This window comes from Carassius auratus, chromosome 38 (assembly GCF_003368295.1).
Source record: "Carassius auratus strain Wakin chromosome 38, ASM336829v1, whole genome shotgun sequence".
Classification (NCBI taxonomy): Eukaryota; Metazoa; Chordata; class Actinopteri; order Cypriniformes; family Cyprinidae; genus Carassius; species Carassius auratus.
Window position 1 is genome coordinate 20,858,743 of NC_039280.1, and position 19,929 is coordinate 20,878,671.

The following is a 19,929-nucleotide window of genomic DNA, read 5'->3' on the forward strand; positions in this document are numbered from 1 at the left end:
CTTTGTAAATTATTATTTGAAGTAACAAAACCATGGTTAATTTGCAGTTACCATGCCTACAAGATGATTTGTGGTGTTATTGTTAAAACCATGGGTAATTTTCCTAAGGGAACCTAAAACAAACAAACTACAGCTAGTCCAAAATGCAGCAGCAAGAGTTCTTACTAGAACCAGGAAGTATGACCATATTAGCCCGGTCCTGTCCACACTGCACTGGCTACCTATCAAACATCGTATAGATTTTAAAATATTGCTTATTACTTATAAAGCCCTGAATGGTTTAGCACCTCAGTATTTGAATGAGCTCCTTTTACATTATACTCCTCTACGTCCGCTACGTTCTCAAAACTCAGGCAATTTGATAATACCTAGAATATCAAAATCAACTGCGGGCGGCAGATCCTTTTCCTATTTGGCGCCTAAACTCTGGAATAACCTACCTAACATTGTTCGGGAGGCAGACACACTCTTGCAGTTTAAATCTAGATTAAAGACCCATCTCTTTAACCTGGCATACACATAACATACTAATATGCTTTTAATATCCAAATCCGTTAAAGGATTTTTAGGCTGCATTAATTAGGTAAACCAGAACCGGAAACACTTCACATAACACCGTACTTGCTACATAATTGGAAGAATGGCATCTACGCTAATATTTGTCTGTTTCTCTCTTATTCCGAGGTCACCGTAGCCACCAGATCCAGTCTGTGTCCAGATCAGAGGGTCACTGCAGTCACCCGGATCCAGTACGTATCCAGACCAGATGGTGGATCAGCACCTAGAAAGGACCTCTACTGCCCTGAAAGACAGCGGAGACCAGGACAACTAGAGCCCAGATACAGATCCCCTGTAAAGAGCTTGTCTCAGAGGAGCACCAGGACAAGACCACAGGAAACAGATGATTCTTCTGCACAATCTGACTTTGCTGCAGTGGAATTGGAATTGAACTACTGGTTTCGTCTGGTCAGATGAGAACTGACCCCAACTGAGCCTGGTTTCTCCCAAGGTTTTTTTCTCCATTCTGTCACCGATGGAGTTTCGGTTCCTTGCCGCTGTCACCTCTGGCTTGCTTAGTTGGGGTCACTTCATCTACAGCGATATCATTGACTTGATTGCAAATAAATGCACAGACACTATTTCAACTGAACAGAGATGACATCACTGAATTCAATGATGAACTGCCTTTAACTATCATTTTGCATTATTGAGACACTGTTTTCCAAATGAATGTTGTTCAGTGCTTTGACGCAATGTATTTTGTTTAAAGCACTATATAAATAAAGGTGATTGATTGATTGATTAAAAAAAAAAAAAAACTTTCACAGGAATGTGCCTGAAAGTGATAAACGGGCAGTCATAAAAACAACTGTAATTTTTCTTCTAGGTGTCAGCTATAATGCACAATTGAATTGAATGTTTGATATTTATTAAAATAAACTGTAAATCATATGTAAATTATGCTACTTTTTTACATGGGCTCAAACGCTTGCAGCCATAAAACAGTTGTAATGTGTTCATTTAGGTGTCAGCTACAATGCATACCTTATAAATTTTTAATATATATTAAAATCAATTATAATCATTTTAACAGCATCAGGGACTGTTTGCAGTGCAGAGCCCTTTTCAAGTCAAACCCACCAGGGTACAGGGAAGAGGCCGGCGTGGTGATCTTCTAGGCTTTTACTCCGATGTTTGCACAGGATTTTGTTCACGGGACTGTTTTTTATTTTTTTATGGCATGAACCACATTAGTGTGTTAAGTTCATAGAAGGTAAATAGAGAATGAACTGAGATCAACTGGTTTAATGTATTAATTGATGTCATTTAAAGTTAAACTTTGCAGTGTATAGTGTTTTAATAAAAAGCTATGGCAAACACGTGCATGATAACAGGTTTCAGTAATTTACGTCAGTCTATCGTTCTTTAAGGTTTCTCATATTTGATGGTAACATTTGCTATGTTTTGCGTTAGGCAGGCATTAAGTCCATCTAATTAATGAATTCTTAATTTAGTTGTGACAATTCTGTGTAATATTTAAATTACCAATGATTTTAGAAAATGTTTAATGGGGTGATTAAATATATTATTTTATATAGAAGCGGGTTACTACAAAAATTCAGGATTAATAAGGTTTTCAGTAGAGCAGCTCAGATGATAAATAACAGGAAAAGTGACAAGTGTTTTTGGGTTCAAGTTCTTTAGAACCTGTATAGTTGCTTGCAAAAAGTAACCATGGATTCATTGTAGTAAAAATATTTATTGGCATATTTATTACCATGTGTAACCATAAAAACACCATAGTTTTTGTAGCAAAACCACGGTTAATTTTCGTAGTATATTTATTACTATAAACTTTTTTTTAACAATTTGTTTACACTTTTTTAAAATACTTTTTAAATAAAATATATATAAAATAAAAAAGAATAAGAAATAAAATCCTGCTGCAAAGTTCTCCACTAAATAGAATACTCTCACTCTCTAACCAATATCATATAATAAAATATAATGAAAAATATAAATAAATAACTATTATTACAGTGCAACATTACCAATCCCAGCTTGTAGGCCTGCTCTTATTTAAACACATATATATAACTTTTCCAAAGTGTAAAGTGCAGCATCAACAGTTTCAGTTTTTAGACCTGCTCAGATTTCGTTATTGCGTTGGACCAATCAGAATTAAGAGCAAAGGTCTGTTTAAATGCCAACTGGAGCTGCGTTTGAATTACAATCATTTTTCCCTAGTTGTAGTGATGTTCACACTCTCGTGATGCCAGAGCCGGATTATCCATAAGGGCACAGGGGCACCAACCATTCACAACAACTAGGGGGGCACCACATGAGAAAAGCTTTAAAAATATTTTTCGTAAATTGTTTTATTATTAACTTGAAAATCTTAAAAGACCATACATAACTAGTTTATGAACACTTACTTAACAATAATAATAATAATGATAAATTATAAATAAATAAAGATTACATGACCACTATCAGTCCCCCCCTTCCGTCCCCAATCTGTCAGAGTTGAGTTGGTCCACAACAAGTATGCGCAAATGTGTCATTTTTTTAACGGCTACAGAAAATGAATCAAAATGGACAGATGTCAATTGAGTGGTTTTGCAAAAAGAAAGTTAAAGAAAGACAAGGGCGCTAGACGTTTAGATACAATCCAGGGATTGACAGTTTTTTTTAAACGAGTGAAGAATGATCTCAGGACGACAATGACACAGAAGCGATTGACTGCACTCTCGCTTGCTCTCCCTGTTTACCATTGAAGTTAAAGTTAAAGTTAAAACATTACCGTCTCCAGCCGCGAGAGGGTGCTCTATGCCGCTGAGTGCTCCTGTAGTCTACACTGAGCAGCATAGAGCGCCCTCTCGCAGCTGTAGACGGTAATGTTTTCTCTTGGTTCTTGGTTCTAAATAAATGCGACTTATAGTCCAGTGTGACTTATATGTTTTATTCCTTGTCAGGTCGTGTTTTTGGACTGTTGCGATTTAAACTTAGGTGCAACTTATAGTCCGAAAAATACAGAAGTTGGACAAGTTAATAAATTACATTTGATTTGCGAAATCACCCTAATTATGTCTGGGGAGTGGGGGGGGGGGCATTTACACACTGTCTTAATATGGCCCTGAGTGATGCCTTTTGAAAACCTTAGGCCGGTGACACACTGACATATTGCACCTGTCAAACATAGTCTATTTTGCCGTCAATACTGTTGACAGTGTCCTTTATCAGTAGGTTTTATATTTATGCTCAACATGAAGTATAGATATTGTTGTCATGAAGACAAGATCCTGGTCTGTTGGCGGTGCCCCTCTATGTCAGCTACAGCAGCAGCGCACCAGCGCCGCGTCAGGCACGATTAACGCAAAGCATATATATATATATATATATATATATACACACAGGGGCGAAGCCAGACAATGTAAACATTCGGGGCTTAGCCAAAACCTAGGGGGGTCCAGGGTCAAACTACCCCGGGGAGATTTTTTCCCCATTTACGTCAGCTAAATGTACTATTTTTCAGGCTGTTTGAGATAATAGAAGAAAAAAAATTACCCAGTAGAGCCTACAACCTATTTTGTATTAAACTGTTCTCCAGCTATATTTCTCAATTAATCTCTCTTCTTATCCCACTAATGTGCCGAGATTTGCTGTAAAACATGCCCTGAGATAACTTTGCAATTGTTACAAGCGGTGTGTTTAGGTTTTACGAGAAAACGTAACCCCCCAAATCGACCGACATTGCTTTTGAATCTCTCTCTGGTCGGTAAGGTTTACTGTTAGTGTTCCTTTGAAAAATTTTGTTATGTCCATAATGTTAATTTCAGCCGGTTAGACAGTGAGCTCGCTACGACGCCGGTGAAATAAAATGCCCACCAGCCCCTAATGACACAGACAAAGAAGTCTTCGTTAGTTTTTATTGGCAGTTGGCAAACAAGCTGAGTGATGCGCAATGCATTACCGTCCGCCACCACGCACAGTAATAGATAGATTGTTTTCCCGCTCCGGCCTGAAAGACCAAGAGGAAATTAAACAAAATTGAAGTTTTTTTTTTTTACAAAAACTAAAAGATTCGGGGCTATATATATAAATATATATATATATATATATATATATATATATATATATATATATATATATATATATATGTAATGTGAACATACAAATCAAAGTAGCTACATCTACGTAACCTGTGGCCGTTGAGGGATTAATTGTAAATTAGACCATTTATTTCTATTCTGTTCATCATAATCCACAACTCTTTGTATTTGGAAACGCAACAATAAATGCAAAAACACAACATTTATATTTACTTTTTAATTTATATTGAAAGTTTATTCATCTGAACGTCTACTTCCGAATTCCAAGCCTGATCACAGCATCATAATTCTCTACACCAATAAGATGTAAAATCGAACATCTCTACACCAAAAAGCTCATTTTATGGTGCGTTCAAGTCATCTCGTATAGATCGTATTTAGGAGTTGAATGCAAATGAACGCCACCACAATATCGTAAATACCAGTGGGGAGATCAGGATTTTCTTTAAGCCCCGATCTGTACTTAAAGTTATTTACCTTTGATATTGTCAGGCTTTTCTATTTACAGCGCAGTAAGTTAATCGACGATGCATAATATGATGGCATTATAATATAAAAATACAAGTTGGCAGTGGCTTCATAAATTAATTTAAACCATTAAAAAACGAAGTATACCTAATGCACATTTCTTTGTTCTTCATTTTTTAGAACAAGAGTTTAAGAACATTGCTGTATGTTTGTGTTAAGAGAAAGTACTCTGCCATATTGCTCCTACGAAAGTGACTTGAACGCACATGCCGTCGTAAGCACGACTTGCCAACTCTTGCGTACGAACTTCCCAAGAGGACTTGAACGCAGCATTAATCATAAACCAATAAGCGCTGAGGTGGGCGTCCCATCGTCCAGACTCTGTGGCCTACTACCTCGCCTGCTTGACTCTGTCCTCAGTTGACGTCTGGTAGCTGCAGCAGCGAGTAGAGTTTACTGCAGACTTCACTGCGTCCTTGTATCATCTCCTGACTGACGATGGCTGGCACTCTGGCGCGTAAAGCCGTGGATTATGTCCGCAGTAAAGAGTTCAGAGAGTATCTCATGAGGTCAGTAACGACACTTTCGATGTGTGACAATTACGGTTGTGAATGTGAACAGCGTTCGTAATAAACGCAGAAAAGCGCTCTGAACTGTGTACATGACCTATAACTGCTGTGTGATGGTGAATATGTCTGTGTACATGATATATAACTGCTGTGTGAAGGTGAATATGTCTGTGTATATGATCTATACTGCTGTGTGAAGGTGAACATGTCTGTGTATATGATTATAACTGTGCTGTGTGAAGGACAGTGCTGCAGTACCGCTGAGAGCCGAAGGGCGGCGCCTTGGGGTCAGAGTTCACCCCACCACGCTCTGATCAGAAACCGTTAACAGTGTGGGAAGACGGGTTTATTTTCTTTTCTTTTTTTCCTCCTTATAATTGCTTGAATTAAAACTGCGTTATCGTCAGTCAAACTGTCAGTGAAATAAATGTGTTCATTACACATTGCAAAGATATCTGCCAAGATTATTTTTCTTACCACATTGGCAGATATTTTTGCTTGTTTTAAGCAAGAAAAATGACAAAAATTAGATTTTTAAAAAATGAAACAAGACCTATCTTTAGTCAATTTACTTGTCAAATAAATTAATCTTGATTCAGGAATATTTACATAGTTTTACTAGAAAACAACAATACAAAGTTTTTATGGCAGAAAGTGACATGTGAAAGGCCTAAGTTGTTCTAAGAGAGCTTTATGTATTGATAATGTGATCTGAATCTGTTGAGTTTGGTTGTGATTAACTTTGTGACGATGGTTTCCTCTCCTGGTCGATCTGCCCCTCCGGGGGGGTCTTCACTCACCTCAGCACAGTGAGTTCTGAAGCTATCATCTTACAATCTAATCATGGCTCATAGCACACGTTATAGGCATCGTGTGTCATGTTTTCCAGCACTTCTGGGGTCCGGTGGCAAACTGGGGCCTGCCAATCGCCGCCATCAGTGACATGAAGAAGAGTCCAGAGATCATCAGCGGCAGAATGACCTTCGGTACGTGACACAACACCAGCAGCTTGCACAACAGCTTGATAGTGTGAGGTCAAAGGTGAATGGAGGTGTTTTGGCTCTTGTTTTCCCAGCTCTCACCTGCTACTCGCTGCTGTTCATGCGCTTCGCCTACAAGGTCCAGCCCAGAAACTGGCTTCTGTTCGCCTGTCACATCACCAATGAAGCAGCGCAGCTCACTCAGGGCAGCAGACTCATCAAATACAAGCAAGTCCCATCACCTTTCACCCTTCCTTCTGATCTCTGATGTTATTCATGTATTCAGGCTAGTCTAACACATTGTCTGTTTCTCATTGTGTTCCTCAGCATGGAGAAGAAGATGGCCAAATGATAAAGGTTTATGTGCACCGCGGTCGGGATTCGTAGAGATCCACCAGATACTGCGACTTCTGATCTGTTTCAACACAATAAAGAAATAGCCGTCCATGAACACAGATTTTATGCTACGTCCTCTCTGTTACATGTATTAGATTATAAGCCTTGTGACACAGCTCTGAAGGTCACGGTTTGTATGTAATGTAGAAATATTTGATTAATATATTTACATGCATAATGCGATTGTGTGTGTGTTAAAAATGTTTACAGAGAAAATAAAACGTTGCTTTTGCTCTTTTGACTATGTCTACAGTGTCTATTTATATGCTCCTCTATCAGTCCTTCACACAAAGCTGTCAAAGACCTTCAGAAGACATTGCATAACATTTATGTTGTTGTCCTAATGGAGCTAAAGGGTCAGGATATTCTACAAATAAATCCTGTTTAAAGGAGTAAGAACATAGAGCTTATGAAAAACATGACCGGTACAACATTTCCACAGAAACCAACTCGCCCAGACAGCTTGGTTACAGAACATTTAATATTCGGCAAACTAATACAATAACACAGAAATAATAACTAACTTGCAAGTAATGGATTGTTTAAAGAATACATAGAAAAATCACTGGTAGTCAGTGCAAACATCCACAGTAAACAAATCCTAGCTCCAGTTTCAGGCATGTGGTGAAAATCTGTCTTCTTCTTCTTCATGTGTGAGGAATCATTCACTTCAACTGTAACTTCACTAACTAGGAGCGAAAGAATCAGCGTTTCACAAGTCATCAGAAGTGACGGTGAGATTAACGGGATTCCCCAGGATCAGTCCCTCATCTTCATCCTCCTGCAATTAACAAAAACATTGTAAAAACAACGTGCTCATCCAAGTTTAAATCAGTGTAAACATGCAGTCTGCCTCTTCATATGCAGCCTGAGTCATGGCTGAACGCCGCACAGCTCCTCACCTCATCTCTTTCTTTGTAGTCTTTCTCTGTGCTTCTGTACGATACCACGTGGATGAGGGTGTATACTCTGTAATGGCAAACAACAGGGCTTTACATCTCAAATAATCAAGTTCCCGTATATTTATATACACTTTTTCTGTATTTCTGGTCAAATAAATACAGCCTTGATGAGCAGATGAGACTCCATTAAAAACATAAAAAATCTAGTATTTGACCAGCAGTGTATGTAATTGTCGACTGATTGTTCAGGTGCCAATGTGGCAGTATGTGATGTGTGTTTTACCTGTGGTAAAGCATAGCCAGGAACTGAATGATGAGCAGAAGGGCGAAGGACAGCAGAAACATCAAGCTCAAGGGCTCCACTCTCAAAGGTTCTGATGCTTCAGTACCGTTGGGATAGTACTTGGGAATATTGATGCTCAGAACATCAGTGCCAATGGCCTGAAGGAAGAACGTTGCTACAATCCATAGGACATTAATTATGAAGTACAAAAACACTGCCTGCAAAACAGAGAGAGTAGTTCTCATTTAGTATATGAAGTTGTGGCCCACGAGCGATGCAGTATTCACTTGCCAAACTTACCTTGTTCCGTAGAGACTTTAGCTCCCGTGTCACTTCATCGAGGTGAGCTTTGTCGTCTTGTATGGGTAGTAGATAACGCTCTATCAGTTTATTCCAGAAATCATGTTCATCCTGGTAAAACAGGAAATATATATAATGTGGCATCATGTAAAAGACTTGACATTTTGAGTGGTCAACCAGTTATTCTAGCCAAATGCATTACTTTTCCATTGGAAATGTACTGAAGCTTTCCCACCATGATTAACTCAAATGAGTCAACATTATTTGTTGATATTGGAACAGTATTCCTGTAAACCAGTTAAAGCCAACCAAATTCCTAATCAATTCCTACTCATAACTGGTTTAGTACCAGGCCCTACCCTTGGCCCTTATCATGAAGCTTAATGATAACATCTGATACCTCTCATTAATCACTGACCTTTGAGTAGTTAGGGCATCCTTTCATGGCCTTTGAACACTATTCCTGTCAACCAGCTTCCGTGTCCAGTGTATCTGATGTGCACTTATGTAACGATCATTTATTCATTTATCATTTACTTTTATCTGCTCTCACATTATTTGAGACATCGTTATCATAACATGTTGCTATTGCGTCTCTTAATTCAGACTTGACTAACAGACTGGCGTTCTTACACGGTCATCTTCATACTTTCTAAACATATCTCTACTTTTTTCCATTGATTTTTTATTATTATTTTGCTTATTGTAAGTATAAAATACAAGAAATGTATATCAATAATCCCATATTCTTAAATGTGACCACAACTCACAAAGCATACATTGGATAGCTTTGAATAAGTGTCCAAGACCGTCGAACCTGGCCCCCTTTAAAAACACCCCATCCCTGAGGTAAGTGTTGATGCATTGATGGCATTGGAGATCCAGGAACATGTCCTGCTTGTGTTAATCTCATTAGAACATGAACCATCCACAAATCATTACCTCAGTTAGCTTCTCAACCTGTGGAGCCACAAGTGTTCTTTCGATTGCCCTCTTGACACGCCTCTCCAGTCGCTGGGCTCCGTTCTCGATGCGGTTGGACTTCACGATGCGCCGGGCGGCTTCATTCAGAGCATACTGCAGTTCCTCCAGCTGACTCACACTCAAGACGTCCTCAGGACCCACTTTATCCCTCAGCTCCTCGTTCAGGGTATCGCTGAGGATCGACACCAGTTCCTCGCACAGATCCTCCTGGTTCTTGTTTCTCAGTGTGTATCGGATCTGCTCCTGAAGGTTTCTCTTCAGATTGGCATACGTCAGTTTCTTCAGGAACTCTTTCTTCACAGGCTCCACCCAGTCTGTCCGTTTGAATAAGAACAACATGAACAATAATTCAGTGCACAGACCAACCCTACACTCAGAATAGTGTACGTTTGAGAGGGTTATGTGGTTTGAATCAGAGATTCTCATTCCATTACCAATCAGAGACACTTCATAGAACATTGTGCTGACAAGATGATCATGAATCACATGTGCTAGATAATAGAGATACTTGTAGGAATTGATCAAAAAGATGTCATCTCTTACCACTCTCAGGTACAAATTCTTTCGGCTCCAGAGTATCATAATCATTGTAATCGTAATCATCATCGTCGTCATCATCTTCCTCATAGTCTGTGTCATCATTAAATGGGTCGGCTTTTTTCTCACAGCTTTTGGAACTCCCACTGTAAGATTTATTTGAAGCAACAGTTGGGGAAATATAAGAACTTTTCAGCAGCATGGTAAATGTAATCCTAACACGTTCATAGTCTTTACCTTTTATCAGAGCAACTGTCTTTTTCTTCATTGTCCTTGTTGAGATTCTCTTTGGAATTGTCCTTCTTTTGAGGCATCTCCTCGTTGTAGTCAAGGATGTGTTTGTTCTGATCTAAACTGTCCTCGACTTCATTGGTGGTCTCAGGCTTTGGCTCTTCTGGCTCAATTTTGGCAGCTGGTGTGTTTGGATTGACAGCTTGCTGAATTTGTTGAAGGACTAGATTTTCGGTCTCCTGAGTGACTTGAATTTTCACATCCCAACAGCACATTTTGCAGTCACGATTGCACACAATGCCCACTTGCTTTTTCTGCTCCTTTGCCTTGTTAGTTTCTCGAGTGCCCCAAGAGACAATGTGCATGTTGACTAGGGAATATATGGTGAGGAGGAGATATCCACTGGGAATGCAAATGAAGTACATAAGACCGTAGATGATCAAAGTGCACTCTTGAGGATGAAGAATAGCTGTCACCATGTAAAGGATCGCACCAGACACCAGGAAGAGTCCAGTAGGAGTTATGAATGTTCCCTGTTTTACCATGTCACCTAAAATAAGACATCCAATGAAATGAAATATCACCAAGCATGTTTTAAACACACACACAAACACACACAAAAGATAATTAGCAATGATTACCAATAATGGAAAAGAAGGATGCAGTCATCAGGAATGCATAAATGACACTGAGAATGGCAGCAATGGTGATTTGGAAGTTGGGTTTGGCCACAAAACATATGATCATGTAAACAGTTGGAGGTACAACAGCAATTATTATGGAAAGAGTGCCTTCTATTCCAAACACAAATTGGAAAGCTCCTAAAATGGAAAAGAAAGAGAATATTAGCAGTTTCCATACACTTATATATTCCCTAAATAGTATTTTTGACCTGGTCAAACCAGCCTAAGAAGTTCAGGTGGGTAAACCAAGCTTTGTCTGTAATGTTAACCAGCTCAACCAGCTCTCTATCAGGTTGGGCAATACACAAGCCCTAAACAGGTTTACCAAATATTCTATCAGGTCAGCCTCAGTCCCATCAGAAGCAGACATTTCTAGCAGAGCAGTCAAATCACTATAATACATCCTTTCCCATTCTTTGAATATTTACCTGCTACCATGAGGGTGACAGAGGCAGGTCCCAGGATGGAGGAAGCCACAGTGAAGGTCTGATATAAGATGTAGAGGATGGAAATGGAGGTGTTCCTCTTTACTGTGTCCTTCCCGCTGTGGAGCAGATCAAGGGTGTTGGCCAGTGTTGAAGGACCCCATCGACGCCTCTGGTTGTAAAACTCTTTGAACTCTTGCGGTGAGTTGGTGAAAGCGTCTGAAGCAGCGTTATACTCCACCCTCCAGCCCTGCTGCAGGAGAAGAGTGCACAGCCAACGGTCCTCACCTAAATGTGAGCGGATGAGTAACATGATGAACTGGTGGAGCACAGAGGAACCCGACTCTCAGCATTCATACAGAATCATCTACACAGAAACATCAGATGCAGTAAGTCTTGCTAACCATCTACTATACAGAACAAAGAAACTGAAAAAAATGTTTACAAAAGTTGATGTAAAGATCTGTGTTATATGTGTAGACATTATCCCAGACAGCAAGCAGTTTCATGGAAAAACTGCATGAAATCCATGTGGGCCAGATGTGGGCCAGACCTGGGCCAACACTATGTTGCTGTCTGGGATGGATTTACTAAACAGGAAAAATTCACATTAGAGCGCAATTCCATAAAAGCACCAATGGGAGGGCAAACCCTGCTTGTGATTTACTGACAATGTGCACATTAAAGAACACAGACACAGCCAGATCATTTCTATAATGACCAGCGCCATCTACCAAGAGCAGCACTAATTACCATCTGCTTTAAGACATGCTTCTTGGGGGGTTAAATATTGATGCAAATACCAGCAATTTGATGAGTTTAAATATTAGAAAATTGCATTACATGTTTCTCCTACCATAAATTTGTGTATGAAAGTGAAACCCCTACAAATGCGTATCTGATTAGGTCAGGCACAAAAATGCAAGCTTTTAGTAAATCTGGCCTTTAGAATTCTTTGTTAAATATTAACTTATAACATGGCATTGACATGTGGGATTAGCCTTTTTTAGCCATTCCCCTGCATTTGGGTGAAATGAGTTCCAAAACAAAACACATTTTCACCCATTAGGCATTTACGAACACTGCCGTACTAGATGTGACACGTGTCAATACACACCAGGAAAAGGCTACTGAGATATACTGTTGAGAGTAAAGACAAATGTGTAAGATAATGTAACTGCAAGTTATTTATTAAGCATAAACGAGACTTCTAGTGGAATGGTTAGCATGCTAGTGAGATATTCAGTGCTATAAAAACAGGGTTTACCTTGGTCATACTGCACATACTCAGAGGCGCGTGTGGCTTTGGTGGTGTATCTCTTCAGGACGTTGTCATCCATCAGTGCAGATCCTCTGAACAGACTGAAACAGCCTGGACTGCACAGAACCGAACCAAACACGTGCTCGGCTGTCTTCTGAAGCCAATGACCCACTGCATACTCAAACTTCTGATACCACACCATTGGGCCTGAAACATGGGGCAGAGGAACATGAATGGAGTATGGTGTGCATACTGCATCTGAGCATTTTTATATTCAGGTTATGTCTTTCAGATAGTTGAGCACTGTTATCATATTGTTAATCCTTTGCTGTAGAGATTAGCTTTCTGATCATCTCAAAGGCTCTTCTAGTATGCAGTGTTAAAACTGCAGTGATTGTGAAGAAGGATTTATGTGAGTGGACTTTGTATGTTGATCAGCATTTGAAAAGCAGGCCTATAAAAGGGAACCTCATTATCTGCTGAGTCCAGACTGCAGCTTCTTTCTTCCTTTTAAGTCATGTACAGTTTTTTTTTTGAGTTTTATGTAATACTGTTATGAAATTTGACATCCTACATTCCCTATAAGCATTCCATTATAAAATGACCATTTCTGTTCGGTTGTTTGATTTTTCTCTCTGAATACAGATGATTTTTACCCATTCCAGTGGGGTGGATTCGTCCACAGGCTGCACCCACAGTGTCATACATTCTCAGACGATCGACGAGCAGAATCAGAGCAGCAGGGTGGAAGTCTGTGTCTCCATCCAAGGCCATGATATATGTGTTGTCATCAGATATATGCCTCCTCTTGCTGTCATTGTCATAAGAAGGTAGCAAATAACTCTCCCCATCTAGTGATATGAGACTGGCTCGACTCGGGTTGTTTTGTCTCTGCAAGAACACACAGTGTAAAAAACAGTTATCTTCAGCCATATACGCTCACTAGGTCATCTGTTTCTCTTCAATATACACGTGTTTGACCTTTTTTGTCAATGTTTGATCACTTTAAAGCAGTATGATTTATGCACATGGCCCAAGGAGAATAGGGGTTTATTTGAATCAGTAAACCAACTTATGAGCAATAGCAGTAGTGAAGCTTGACTTATCCAACATCACTAGTGACCGAATGCTCAGTACTAAAGGAAAACCAAAAAAAACGTACTGTTATTTTCTGAGGGTTTTTGACATTGTATCCTTTCCAGCCAAGCAGGTAATACAGATACATGATCTGAAAATGGACACATGCTCAGTCAGATTCAGGCAAATGTTCAAAATAAACAGTGTTGCAAAGACTGAATTATTTTTCATACTAAGGAATGTGATTTTGACATTCACCTGTGACCATCTCTTTTTGTTTCGAATCAGTTTTTTGTCTTTAAGGTGGATGTAAAGCATGTTTCCCTCTGGCATGACAACCACAAGACGACCACCATATGGTGTTTCAATGATGGAAACTTCATCTGGCTCCTTATTTGTAAATACCCTTGAAGGCAAAAACGGGGACATTTAGTTTACAGTTGGTTGTGAAATATGTATAATTGACATCAGTCTGTTCAGTCTGTTTGCTTATCCCGGACAGGACACTTTGTCTTACCTGTACACCTCCATGACTACTTGTATAAGGTCGCAGACATAGCTGTTGACAAGTTTTGTGTCAGTGTCTGTTTCATACATGAAGCCATCGTCAACATAAATATGGCATTCAAAGTCAAAGCAGTCCTTGTGTTCCTCCTTCGGATCCCCTCGGTATCTGTCCAATCTGAAACCAACAATCCAGCCAAACGAATGAAGAACTGCATTTAAAACCCCTTAGGTGAAGAAAATCTTTAACGGTCATTTACAACTAAGTGTTTTCTGCTGGGCTCCAGGGAGCTGAAATATATTTGCAATACCCATCCATCACTTGTATACATACCTGAACATTGAAGTCATGATTTTTAGCATCTCATCGTATGTTTCATGCCACATTGTTGCACACAGGTAAATGACACAGTTTTCCACATGATCATTTCCACTACTATATGACAGATAAAAGGAAAGGAAACAATCAGATTTTGACTTAATTCATGCAATTGTACAGTATTATGTGTACCATTTTAAAGACATCATTGCTTTATATGTACCTCTCCTTGTTTGCCGTACGAACCGCTTTCATTTTAGTGTTCAGCAGCATAGAGAGGTCAATGAAGGCAGATTCATACAGGCGGCGTACGAAAAGTTGGGATGTGCGTTCGATCCTCTGGACTTTGATTTTCCACACATAATATGTGCATGAGACCAGGCCGAGCCACATGCAGACCCCCTCCAGCGCCAGCATGGAGAAAGGCCACATGGCGTTCGGGTTGTTGAGTGACGTTTTGCAGATACTATATGAAATTTCCAGCATCACGACTGGGGTGGTGTTGACGTCTTTGAGAGTTTCAAGTTCATGACAAAATGGCCAGAAAGGAGTTTTAACTGTAAAATTATCACCTGTGGTATATAAGCTAGCAGTTTGTGATGAAGAGACCAAACTCTCAGCTTGTGTCAAGAACAGTATCATACCCAGGATTAGCGTGACTGGACCAGTTAACGACACGGGCAGAGCGAAAGCAAAGGTCATGGAGTGGATCTTGCAGGCCACGACTCCGAACCAGTGGCAGGCAGCAGAGCAGAACGCCTGCAGGCAAAACAGCCCAATGCCTATCTCTACCGTGCCTTTACTCGCTTTGGTGAAAGAATCCCATTTAATGCGAGCATCGGCTTCAACAATCAGGCAGTAATACAGAAAGTACACCCCCATGGTCAGTGCTATTCGAATGAGGCTGGTGAACAGATAAATGGAATCTCGGAAAGTGTCCAGTTCGCTGAGCATTTCCTGAATGTTAGTGCTGGCCTGGAAAGGGTTCTCCCACCAGTTTAGAGAAATTAGCAGTGTTGCAAAAATTGCAATGGCTACATAAATGTAGGTACCTTCTACTTGTCCTGGCACATAAGAGGACTCCCTCACATAGTAGTCGACTGCTAACAGAACGTAGCCGCTGAGCACTAGGATTAAGGAGCATATAGGGTAGAGGATCATCCAGCTCCGTGTCTGCAATCGAAAGGCGATCTGAAACACGGCCGAAAGGATGCAGATGCCTCCAGGGATGCAGAGGTTTGTCAAAACGTCAAGCTTAGGCATCACAATGAGCACCAGGATCGCAGTCCCCACAGCCACAAGACTCTCAATCACACACATCTGCAAAAACATTTACAACAATCATTACATGTGCACACTGAGACTTCCATAACATTCAAGGTACACATTTCATCAGTTCATGCATGTCTAATGTACAGGAGCTCCACCAGGAATCACTCCTCTGCCATCAATTCACTGTCATTGTATAACAGCATAAGGAGACTGAGTGAGCATCCGACACTAAATGATCGTCTAGTATGTCTAACCTACTGGAAAATCCAAATAAATGTAGCTTTGTTTTGCATAGGGAATCAAAGCTGGCCTTTCAAGCTCTTGGATTGGCCAGTTCCCAGGGCCACAGGTATCTAGATAAAGCATAAACTTGTCGGGTTAGTGCAGGTAGACCACCTTGGCAAGGGGTTAGATTAGGATGGTCAACTAGTAGATCAGTTACCCATCAAAAGACTATGTCAGCTCACATTTTAAATGTAGTATTTTTATTTGAAGTGCTTTAAAGGAGGGGCATCCAACTCTGTTCCTGCAGTGCTACTGAGCATTGGTCTTAAATCTTGCCCCCACTTTCCAGCAGTAGCTGAAGTAGGTTGGAAAGAAACTTTGCAGGACAGTGGGTCCCCGGGAGCAGGGTTGAACACCTGTGCTGTTGAGTTCAGCTCCAACACAATCAAAGCCGTTCAGGGATATCTGATAATTATAGACAGATTTGTTGGAGCAGGTTGGAGTCTGGAATCTGTGAGGTCGGAAACCCCCACTTCATTAGAATAATGTAACACATTTCAGATGTTGTGTATACCTAACATGTTTGCATTAGTCATTAGCATACTCTGTAAACACTGCAGGTGTTATGATGGTCTTGCACATGGAGATGTGCCTTTAATTTTACTCACTGCCACCTCACATTTCTTGAAGTCATTTCAAATTTTTATTTAGACTTATAAAAAAGCAGGGATATCTGAGTGAGCTGTTTACTTTGTAATTTATCCAACTATTTCCAGTTTGATTCATGGTCCAATGCATCCCATTCGTTTTACCCTTTCAATTTCTCATTACCCACTTACATGCCCACCACATATTAGGAACTGTTGGACTTGTGCATGTCTTTTTCTATATAATATTGGTGAAAGGAGTGTTCTTATGTGTTAATCTGCATCGTTCAACTCACGATTCCCAGTGTTCTTGGGTTAGGGGCCACATAGCTCTTGAAGACACATTTCCACATAGACTTCAAGAACATCAGCAGGTTTGGCATCACTAGTACACACATCAAAATCAGCGTGTAGAACTGTTTGTCCACATTGTTTCTCAAAGACACCGGACTGGTCAGAGTGGTCAAAACCAGCAGAGAGCCCTACAATACAAAAAATAAAAATAAATGCCTTTAATGCATTGGATCATTACACAAAATCATCTGTCATGTGACCATGTGATATGTGATGAGATGTGGCTTCCTCTTAATGACCAAGGTACAAGTAAGGTTTTATTGCACTTGGAGTTCATATTAGTCATATTTTATGTTTTTGAAGTTAATAATGGTTTACTTGGCATTTGCCCAAGTTCTTCTTATATTTGGTCAATTAAGATAAAAATAATTCAATGACTCAGTAGCTCTGTGTGTACTCACAGAAACTGGCACGAATGTATCCATAAGCATGATATGATGGTGAATGTACACGTCGTTATGGAGACACAATCTCTCTCTGAGTAAACAGTAACGGGCGTTGGTGCAATTATCCTCTATAAATATTTATGAGCGTGTAATAGTTATGATTTACCTTGCTCATAACCCCGCTAAACAACACGAGCAGGCCCACGATAACAGACACCAAGTTCTGCAGGATTCGAAAGAGTGTTCTCTTCTTCTCTTTCTCAGCTCCGATGGGGTTCAGCTGGAAGGGGTCCCAGGTGTCCCTGTGCACACAGACATTGTGACAGGTCAAAACTCAGACTGAAGAAAAGACCTGTGTCTTCTCCTCATGACTCAGTGTCAAATGAATATGCATTATATCAGTTCAGCATGTTGTGAATTCATGTGTAAAACAGTTTATGTCCATAATAGTTTTAATCTGTATTTACCATTTTATTAGCAATAAGGCTCTGTTGTATAAGTCATGTTGTATATTGTGAACAGTCACACCATGGCTTTTGGTGCTTAACAACATAACTTTACGATATGCCACTTTCAGGCCTTATTGTTTAATGCACTCATTTATCTAAAGTGATAATGGCATTCACCACGTTCACCACACCACACTGACATGTGACCTTTCCTGGTTATATACCAGTAGATCTATATCTATATAAATATCTATAAATGCAGCTACTCAGTTTGGAGAATTTAAGAGGCAATTAAACACAAAGACAAGACAAAAGGAATGTTATAAATGTTGCCATATTACGTCAGTATTAATATACTTAGTAGCATATTACAATATACTGTCTGTACACACACACACACACACACACACACACACACACACGCACACACACACACACACACACTGAAAAAACAGTAACCTAAAAATGTGCTTCATGTGTAACAACTACATTTCAAATAATCTTTCTTAACATTAATGTATCAACATAAATATATTAGGTTATACTATCAATACTAAATGCAAGGGTAAGATCAGATAGAAATAGCTCTTTAATGTAACAATTACAAGTTACCACTTTTTACACACAAACTAAAACAACAACAGGGTAACCAAAAAATGTGCTTTGTGGAAACATATACATTTATTGATTATACTCAAATAAAAAAATAAATAAATAGTGTTACTTAGAATTAGTGAACTAACCTAAATATATGAGGTTACACCATCAAAACTGAATGGAAGGGTAAGATCAGGTGTAGCTCTTTAATGTAACAATTACAGGTTACCACTTTTTAGTGCACACACACACACACACACACACACACGTAATTTAATTTAATTCTGACTACTCTTAATGTCCAAATTTCATAGTGAAACTTTAATCCAGCTATCTTGCTCAAGATTAAATTTTTGTTTTAAATATTAATCTAAATGATAAAAAAGTAAATATTCTAAATCTGTTGATTGAATGTGGTACTGTACTGAGTTTATCTTTCAAATAAAAGCACTGCTTTGTGTTCTTGATGAATTCAACATATTTTGCCACAGAAATGCAATGAAAGCTTTGAATCAGTAACTGTAAGCAGATGATTGATTATATTAATGATGGCGTGTCTTTCACCTGTGACGGCCTTCCCTCTTGCGTCCCCGCTGCTTCAGTTCCTCCATTTCCAGACGCTGACACTTACTCCATAAAGCGGTGCTGGACTATGTCGTGCTTAGCAGACAGAGCTGTCTTAAATCTCATCTGAAGTTATGGGTGCAATATCAGTGTGCTCACGCCCATAAAAGAGTTCAAAGATCTGTGAGATTCATCCCAGCTCAACATCCTTATTACATCTCTGATTGGAAAACTTGTTTATGTCTCTGACCAAAGTTCATTCTTATAACATGACCATTATATTCCATTTATCCTTATGTAAGAATATGAAGTTTTGAACATTTTATAAATATTGAAGGGGAAGGACCTTATAAATCAGCAGTTTCTAATTTCAGCTGCTTTTAGGACCACATTAACCTGTAAATCCCCCCAAAATGTTCACATGTCTGATGTGTCACTATTTATATACAATAAATAACAGGAGTTACACACATCTTCTTTCAGAAATGACTTGATTAATCTATTCCTTGTGTGCAGATAATCAGCTGCTTAATTCTCATTGAGATCGCTGTTTATTCTGCATATACAGTACACATACTGGGTCAGGTCCAAGGGTGGAGACGAGCTGTTTTATAACTAATACATGCTTCTTAAGAGACAAATAAATGACGCACAACAGTTTATTATGCAGTAAATAACACTGAGAATAGATAAAGATGTCCTCTGATAAATTAGATACTTAAATAATCACAATATCTCAACAGTTTTCCTCTTTCATCAAATACTGTTTCTTTTGTGTGACACTAACATACAAACCATTATCAGCATCCTTCTCAAGGATCTGGCGATCATGAAAGCTGGGATGCTAATCATGAAGCATGAGTTGACCCTGCCAGTGTATTAGGGTGTAAATTTACAGTTCTC

General features: G+C 39.4%; 2 protein-coding genes across 2 annotated transcripts; one reads left to right on the plus strand and one right to left on the minus strand.

The window, feature by feature from the left end:
- Positions 1–5,455: 5,455 nt before the first annotated feature.
- Positions 5,456–7,267, plus strand: mpc1 (mitochondrial pyruvate carrier 1). The gene is made up of 4 exons (XM_026224720.1): positions 5,456–5,654; positions 6,540–6,636; positions 6,726–6,858; positions 6,958–7,267. The coding sequence occupies exons 1-4, from the start codon at positions 5,580–5,582 to the stop codon at positions 6,980–6,982; spliced, it is 330 nt and encodes a 109-aa protein (XP_026080505.1). The 5' UTR covers positions 5,456–5,579; the 3' UTR covers positions 6,983–7,267.
- Positions 7,268–7,489: 222 nt separating this feature from the next.
- Positions 7,490–19,108, minus strand: chs1 (chitin synthase 1). Its single transcript, XM_026224704.1, has 19 exons — positions 19,027–19,108; positions 17,583–17,718; positions 16,973–17,158; positions 14,756–15,852; positions 14,548–14,649; positions 14,227–14,391; positions 13,968–14,115; positions 13,795–13,860; positions 13,289–13,523; positions 12,639–12,839; positions 11,375–11,659; positions 10,905–11,084; positions 10,270–10,813; positions 10,039–10,178; positions 9,454–9,809; positions 8,512–8,622; positions 8,212–8,429; positions 7,929–7,995; positions 7,490–7,807 (listed from the first exon to the last, which is right to left on the minus strand). The coding sequence occupies exons 1-19, from the start codon at positions 19,071–19,073 to the stop codon at positions 7,739–7,741; spliced, it is 4,353 nt and encodes a 1,450-aa protein (XP_026080489.1). The 5' UTR covers positions 19,074–19,108; the 3' UTR covers positions 7,490–7,738.
- Between the last annotated feature and the right edge of the window lie 821 nt (positions 19,109–19,929).